This window comes from Poecilia latipinna, unplaced genomic scaffold (genome assembly GCF_001443285.1).
Source record: "Poecilia latipinna isolate Pla-1442-1.1 unplaced genomic scaffold, P_latipinna-1.0 Scaffold2885, whole genome shotgun sequence".
NCBI lineage: Eukaryota > Metazoa > Chordata > Actinopteri > Cyprinodontiformes > Poeciliidae > Poecilia > Poecilia latipinna.
Genome location: NW_015115501.1, coordinates 51,313 through 59,743, shown reverse-complemented (window position 1 = coordinate 59,743; position 8,431 = coordinate 51,313). Strand labels below are relative to the sequence as shown.

The following is an 8,431-nucleotide window of genomic DNA, read 5'->3' as shown; positions in this document are numbered from 1 at the left end:
TATTTTTTCGAAAATGGTTTTTTTTTTTTTTTTTTTTTTTTTTTTTATCAAGACAACAGTCTGTAGATGTTTGCAACCATACCCCACCAGACACTATGCATATAGATGTGTTGTCATTCATACAGTTTAGATACTTCCTGGTTTTAAGAGAGCTTACCAAGCATTTTTTTTTCTCCTGTTTTTGGTGTAGATGTATTGGTCCACTTGAAGTGAGACAAACTTACAAGTAACCTTTCAGCAAGATTAAGTCAATAATATTGATAACAAAATAGTTATAATTCCACTGACAGATTTGTTTTCTCTTGTAACATGTGAAAAATGTCTTCTTAAATGTGAAGAAGACAACACCGAAGAAATCTGCCAGTGAAACTAATCCTTTTTAAAATCAATATTAAGGAATTATTGACTTAAAACAAGCNTTTATATTTTCCTAAAAAGTAACTTGTAAGTTAGTTTTGGGTTACTTGAAGTGGATCAAAAATATTTGCACCAGAAACTAGACCAAAAAAAATAAAAATAAAAATAAAAAAAACTAGTAAGATTGAGTGTTTTTGCGATTTTAAATGCATCACAGATAACAATCTGTGACAAGAAGAATCGGTATTAATGTAATTTATTCCAGACTTTACCGGTGTAAAGTATTGTAGATTTAGAAAAAAAGCTGAGCTAAGTCCCTGCACCTCCTCCAATTCATTACAGGAGCTGATCATGGTAATGTGAGCTAATGAAGCTTAAAACAAATAAGGACTCAATAAATGGGGCTATAAAAGTGCAATTAAAAAAGCTAATAAGCATAGAGCAGTAGATGTAAATATGTAATAAGATGTTGAATTTGAGCTTTAAGCCTGCAGTATAGATTCTTGCCTTTATTAAAACCAATTAATTGACTACATTTATTCACTTTAATATTAGAGACTATAGGCATCCCAGGGAAAGCCTTTAAATGTCTCAACAATGTCAGTTTACAACATTCACAGATGACGTGCCTCTAATGAGCTGTGATAAAACAATAAGCTACTCATTGAAAACATAAAAAGTACTGAGTCTATTTTTATTATTATTATTATTATTATTATTATTTAGAAAGTCCTGCCTGAAGAATGACAGGGACGTGTGACATACTGTGGGTTCTCGTTCTGTCGGAGGATTGTTAAATGGTTCCGCTGCATGCTCTGCTGAACAGTAACATCTGTTTTGTTGGCATTCAGCCTGTCTGCCTGCAATCGCTGTAACAGAACGGCGCTTACTTAATTACATTCCTGAGATGGTGGTAGGAAGAGCTAGAATATATTTATCTTCACACATGTCTCATCCGGTTTGGTTATTTTTATCCACGTTTCATATGAAGCAGAAGTTTTTGTCAACTTATCTGCTTCTTGTGTCCAATCTGTTCAAACCTTGAATGTTTTGTTGAAGTGTCCACACCCACTGAACTTTTCAATTTTCTTCCCCGTCACAACCAGAAGCATCTGTGTTTTGCTAGAAAAACAAGTTCTCAAAAAAAGCTGCAATCTTGAAAGTTTTTAAACGCATCCTCTTTCCAATACACCTGAGTAACATGAGTGTCTCCATACCAGGCCTCTACACATTCACTACGATAATTATTCAGAACAGAGCAAAGCTATGTGCCCATCCTTTATTTAACCAGGAAAAATATCTCAGTGAGATTAAAAACCTCCTCAAGAGCTGCTATCTTGACCTGGCCAAGATAGCAGCATTAAAAATACAATAAATCCAAAATACAAGACCATAACCAAGAGCAATTGCATAACCAAACATTAAGGCAGTTACAGATGCAAACTAATCTGATCTCTTGTTTTTTTTAGAATTGATTTAAGTTGCTCTAAGTTATTATATAACTTTAAATCCTTCTGCAAATTATTCTAGGTGGCTGGGGTGGAACATTTAAAAGCTGTTTTATCCAGTTCAGTCCTGACCATTGGGAAAACAATGTCCTGAGAGCATGTTTTGCTGAATGAAAAGGGTAAATAACACTGGACATTACCTCTAATTCACCCTGTCTTGTGACGTTACACGGTAGTGGCAGCATTATGGTGTGGGTATGCTTTTCTTCAGCATGGACAGGGAGGCGGATCATACTTGAAAATGGATGGAGCTCAACGTAGAGCGATCTTGGAGGAAAAAATCTATGTTAGAAGCTGCTGAAGTCTCAGATGATAATTACAACCAACCAACAGGAAGCTTTAGATAAAAGTACAGTATTTTTTATGTTATAATGGCCCAATGTCCAGAACTAAATCCAGTGTCAAAAGTTGAATGACGGTGTTCACACTTTGGTACCCTAAAGACTTACATCTGTAACTGCAGTGAAAGATGGTTCAATAAAGCTTTGGTTATACAAGGTCAAAGCATATATTTTAAAGTTTTATTTACATTTACATGTTTATTTAAAACATAAATAACATTTGGAAGGTATTATGTCCCATTCACTTTACAGTTATGCACGACTTAACGTTGGTTCATCAAACCAAATCTTAACAAAATGCATAAAAAATTGTGGTAAATGACCATTTACCACCATTTACCAAGGTTTAGGGAGTATCAATGCTTTTGGAAGTCAGGGTGATCATAAGGCAGGCTAACGTGTCACTCTGCATCAGTTTAAGAACAATGACTGAGCAGCTGTGTGTGGATTTGAGTTAACCCTGCCGCATTGATCTCATGTCACCAGCACCATTACTTCTGCAACATATTGTAACTCCCTGCCCGGAGGAGGTGGGGAGGACAGATAAAAGAGGAGGAGGGTGATGAAGGGACAGATGAGCAAGGACACTGTCAAGGTGCAGCATGTGTTCAGTGTGCACTGAATCAGCTTCACTGGAGCCTCTCTCCATCCATTCCCTCTTTCTTTGTGTTCTCTGAAACCTTCCCATGGATGTCACAGCTGAGCTAATGCCGGTGGCTAAAGTGGGCATCAGCGATGCAGCACAGCGCGCGGCCTCCAAGGTCACTGACAATATGCTCCATGATCATCAACCGTTGCACTCATTGTTGTAAATGCGAATTTAAGGTCATTGTTGGTGTGTTTCCGCCTCTGGAACATCAGCGTCTTGCATGATTGATGGCAAAGAGGGGGCAGTAATAGACATGACCCTTTGCTGAAGACAGTTAATTTTAATCTTGGCTAGATTCCCTGTTTGGGTGAATCATTGCCTAATGAAAGTGTTGATGTCATTGACACAGATCTCTTGCCTTTGGAGAACTTGGACTAAATGGATTACTTTGGAGACCTATCTCCATTCTTTTTGGCTGGAAATCAATAATTCACCCCAGCTCCATTGACATCCCCCTCCCTCTCTCACCTCAGCGTCCTTAATGTCTGGTGCGTTGAGCGAAGTGCTTTCAAGAGAGTCCTGAGTGTAAATGCCCGTACATAAAGGGTAATGAGAGAAGAGGCATGCAACAGCCATTATGCTTACTGTATCAATGTAAGCACCATATCATGTTGCATAATCCAGTGAGTTTTAACCAGCGCTACAAGTAGTCAGCAAGTGCTTCTCCACAAATAGATGCAGTCAGGTCCATTTGGACCTGGTCACAGGTTTCTGTTGTCGTGGTTATCGGCAGTATCGAAACACTTATCGTTAGAATTATGTTACGGGTTTAAAGCACAAAGTTTTAAATGTGATTATAATGTTTGCAGTTGGAGGACATTTCACGAAGCAACTTTTTAAGGCGATGGAATCTCTTTTGAACCGCACGTCGTCAAAATGTACAAACACTTATGAGGATCAATGTCATGTTAATGTAAATGTTAGAGAAGTTTTTTACTTTTTGCTGTAAATTCAAAAGTTTTGGAAAATTTTCTTTAGTATAAAGACATTTCTGACTTAGTTCAAACGTTTTAAAATCCGTTTATAATAGTTTGCTAGAATTTCAGAATATTCCTCCTGACAGAACCAGCTGTAACTGAGTCCAGTCTGTAGGCTGAGCTGTTCTCACACACCTTTTAGTCTCTGTCCACAAATTGAGACCAGAACATTCAAAACAATAAAAAAAAGGTCATAATTATTACTAAATGTAAACTTACTTGTCTCATCAAAAGGCTTATTAACAAAATATTAAAAATGGATAAGCCGTTGCTAAGAACTGTAGCAGTCAGTGACTACTTGACATCTTGAATCTACAAAAGACACTCTGACCAATGGGTTTGCATTGTGCAGCTTTGTCAGCTCTCGTTTCTCTGCCTGGAGTTTTGCTTTGAGCATTTCCATCACACTGAATCAGCTGTTTGGCTCAGCCGTCCCTGGACTATACCCTATTTTTCTTTTAGAAATCCCTGGCCTACCTTCATAGTATTATTTTGGGCCATTGCCTTGATAGTTTGCGCTGAACTGTCTCATCAACTTTGCAGAATTTAAATTCGAGCGGACACCGCCTTCCTATAAGAAATGGAAACTTAAAAAAATTATTTGTCAGGTAATCAATGAAACCAGCTGGTATTATTTTCTATCTACACTCGTTCCACACACTTGTTCTGTGTGTTGTTGTTTTTTTTGTTGTTGTTTTTTTTTAATCAGTCTGGTAAATGTTGATAAGCTGCATCTGTCCAGGTATATTGTTCCAGAGCAGATCTAGCTTTTCAATACATCTCTCTTTGGCTGACTATAACTAAGCTTTTCTATGCTTGAGTTTCATGGATGATTTGCATGGTAGACATTGAAAATGATATGTTTACCTCTTGAAGAGTGTTTTTTTTCACCTGGCTGATGTTCTGAAGGGTTTATTCATTCTTTTTTTTTTAACCTTAAAAAACAATGCTGTGATCATCTGTAACTGCCGTCTTCAGTGAGAATCCAGACCTTTTCAGTGTTGCTGTTTACTCGGCCAACCTCAGAGTTCCTGCCGTCTCTCTTGATTTCTTTTTTTCTCATTAAGTACGGCACGCCTTGAGCTTCTTAATTGCATATTGTGAGTTCACAGTGACAGCTTCCAAATAAACATATCGCACTTCGAATCAGCTTGGACCTTTAATGTGCTTGGGGGCGGAGGAAACAATAATGCAGCACTTGCCTGTTCACAGCTTTTAAATGTTCCAATTTGCCCCTTGAAAAAGAGGGTGCTTCATGGAAACAAAATTTGTATGTGAGCAGCCTGCAATTAAAATTATAGCCTGCACTTTAAACCCACATTCATTATTCAAATTGCATCTAAAATGAACTATTTTGCTAAGTAGTAGAAATAGCAAGTTGTGTTTGTAACTAAGACCGAATCGGACCAGTGCATCAAAAATAAATCTGAACTTTTTATCCAGTTTTGATAGTCTTCAAAGTTTTTCCTAGGGCTCATCAACTCAACTTATTGTAGCGCTTCCAACATTGGAAACGCCAAAAACTCCCCAGCTGGAGAGAAACACACACAAAGGAAAGTTGTGCAGTTAATATGCAAAATGTATTTGTACCTTAGGTGAAGGGATGCCTCTGAATTATATTTTGCAACGACAAAAGAGGAGAAGCGAACAAACATCCTATTGCTTTACAATAGCTGGTAACAACTCTTAAAACACAATTTCAGGCTTCAGAGCCGAGGTGTAATTGACTTTTTTTGTGCATGATTCTCATTTGCAACACTCTTTGAGATATTGATATAAAGAACTATGATATGTTAGGTCTTCTGAAGGATTAGCATTGTGTGACAGCTCAAAGCATTAAGAGAAGATGGAGTTGCATGAACGGTTCAGGGAACATTAACAAGTTCACATGCTACTCAGAAGATGTTAAAAGTGATTTTTTTTTCCTGTTTCTTTTGTGGTGGTTTTGCTCCTGAACTGATAAATCAAGACATAATCCTGATTTCTTATCCTCCATCCCCTGTAAGATGAAAGAAGGAAATTTTGAGGTTTTTCCACACTGATAAATTTTAGATTTTTAATCAGTTTTCCATGTGGTTCCTTGTTTCTTGATTATTAATTCTTTCTAATAAATGTGTGTACAGTAGAACTAGTGGTGTGTGTATCATTGACATTTATTTCGTTTTTTAAAATTTGTTCAGTGTTAGATGAGCATTAGTTAGTGGCTTATAATGGATTTGACTCTTTCCATTGATTTTATTTCATAATCTTTAGTTGAAATGTTTAGTGCTGACTCCAAATGTGTTCTAAATCTTGAGAGAATCACATTATTCTTTTAAAAATACTATGGAGATTGGAATCTTGGGAAAGCAAAAAGGTTCATCCATCAGGTATTTTGACAGTTTTTTGTCAGCTTGTGATTAACTGCTTGGTTTCTGAACACTAATGTCATTTAGCTTAATGTCACTGCAGGTTTAAAGAAGTGTGCTGACAACAGGTAGAGTGTGTATTCACATTTCATAGACAACAAGCTGATTATTTAATGATTCCTAATGGATGTGATATTTAGCAGCTTGCATGTTTAAAGACGTCTACACATCCACACACACCTTCAGTAATTTGTCTAGTTGTTGTTTTTTTTAGGTTCCTTCTGCTTTCCCTCCACATTCGCCTTTTTTACACAGAACATTCGGGGCGTCTTTCTCCACAGTTAAGATTTAATTAAACCTCATTAGGAAGATCTGGACTAATTGTTTCTATTTGAAAGATGGAGTATCTGGAGGTGTACGGCGTGTGTCGTCGTTTTCTGGGTCACTGCTCTCTCACTCTTCTCATTTCATGTGGACCGCCACAGCTGCTCTACAAATCCTACCACTTTCTCTTCCCTCATCCCCTCACTCCTTAATTCCCAGGCCTCCTCATCACTGCCTCCCTTCCCTTCTTACTGTCATCCAAACATGCCGTTCTATAGCTTAAGTCCCTCACTGCGTTACGGTTTCTCGGCGGCTGAGAAAATATGTTGCTGTCAAGCTTTGGGGCGATATTAACCTGAACTTCAAAATATAACCCCTTTTTTCCCCCATGAATGAAGCTTTTTTGCACATTGACTTCAAGTTTGTTAAATAATCTGCCTGTTATGCATCAAAGACTGTAGTTCCTGAGCTCTATAGGTCTCATAAAACCCTTTCAGATTAACACAAGTTGCTGACAACGCCTGTCAAATGTGAAATTGGGTTATTTTGCAAATCGTTTTCAATGCTTTTTGGCTAATTTACACATCACTTCACATTTACTGATTTTAACCAAATGAATATATCTGTTTATGCATTTTAACACATCTGTTTTTAGATTTGATAGTATCTTGAGAACAAGCACATTTGGTTTTACATCTTTAGTTCCACTTGCTTTTTAGGATCCAACATGTTTTATGCAGCAACTTCAGACTTTTCTAGACTCAAGTTTCCAGAGTTCAGTCTTTATGAACCTTTAAAATAAAGTAAAAGAAATATATAAGATATGAATTTACCTGAAAAAACAGTCGGGAAGGACGACACAAAAAAGAAAATGTAAAAGGAAAGTTGAAAATTAAACAGGAGATGGAATGGAAAAAAGGACAGAAGTAACAAAACGATAAAGAAAGGAAGGAAATAAATAGTCACAACATTAAGGCAATCAGATACGGAATGAAGTCTATAAATACAGACATTTTTCCACGCGCTTATTTACTTTCACCATACAAATAATAAAATTCCAAGTTTTTCCAAACTGTGTTGGATCCCTAATTTAGTTTATAGGAGTTTATACTTTTTTTTTTTTACATATATATAATTTTAAGTATATATCTTCTTCACACCAGAATAATTTCAATCCCATGATGCTGCATTTTTGCAAATTGTGAAAATCATACAGTAGGAAAAGCCTTTCCCAATTTCTGACCACAATGCTTCCACCATGGCCATTACATCTGACGCTTCCTCATATATTTTCCTGTAAACATGGGAGTTTTCTGCACCTCCACCAGCCTTATTTAATTTAGGCGAATGTTGTTTCTTTAAAGAGCTCTGCACAGCTGAGCATGTCATCCTGCAGAAATGTAATCTAAAACCCAGCAAAGTCACTAAAAAGAAGCTCCTGTAGGTGAAAAGCCAAATATGAAGTGTGAATCTGTGTGTCGCAAAAGTACTTAGAAATTCTTGAATTTGGCCTTTGATTTTCTTCCTAATATCCTTCCCTGGTCAGATTGCTTACTGCAGGGGTGTGTGGTTGTGTTGTGTTTTTTTGTTGTTTTGATCACTTTGTCTGTTTTCTCTGATTTTGGTCTTTTGTTCCACTGCCTCTTTCAAAACTTCCTTTCTTCCTTCTGCTAACCTAAAATGATCTCTCCTTCTTCTTCATGCTCAATTCCTTTTCTCCTTTGGGCTTCCGCATTCTTTTTCTTGCCCCTCTTTCTGTCTGCTGTATTTTTTTTTGTCTTTACTGGGAGCCAGTGAAGGAAAGCTGGTGGTCCTGGCTTTGGCCATTGGTGTGGCAGAGCAAGATGACTTTGCCAATATCCCTGACCTGCAGGAAACGGCGCAGGCAGCACCACCAGCCAATCAGGAGCCCCCTCCTGAGAAGAGG

The 8,431-nt window shown here is 37.3% G+C and overlaps 1 protein-coding gene across 3 annotated transcripts in view; it reads left to right on the top strand.

Moving 5' to 3' along the window:
• The window catches only part of LOC106939476 (synaptotagmin-7-like), a 53,018-nt gene that overhangs the window by 22,755 nt on the left and 21,832 nt on the right, over positions 1-8,431 (top strand). Inside the window, exon 4 of one of the 3 annotated variants that reach the window (XM_015021878.1) lies at positions 8,299-8,430. The exons of the other annotated variants lie outside the window; for them this stretch is intronic. Coding sequence (XP_014877364.1) covers positions 8,299-8,430 — 132 coding nt within the window. The remainder of the gene's footprint in view (positions 1-8,298; position 8,431) is intronic. 3 annotated transcript variants of the gene reach the window in all.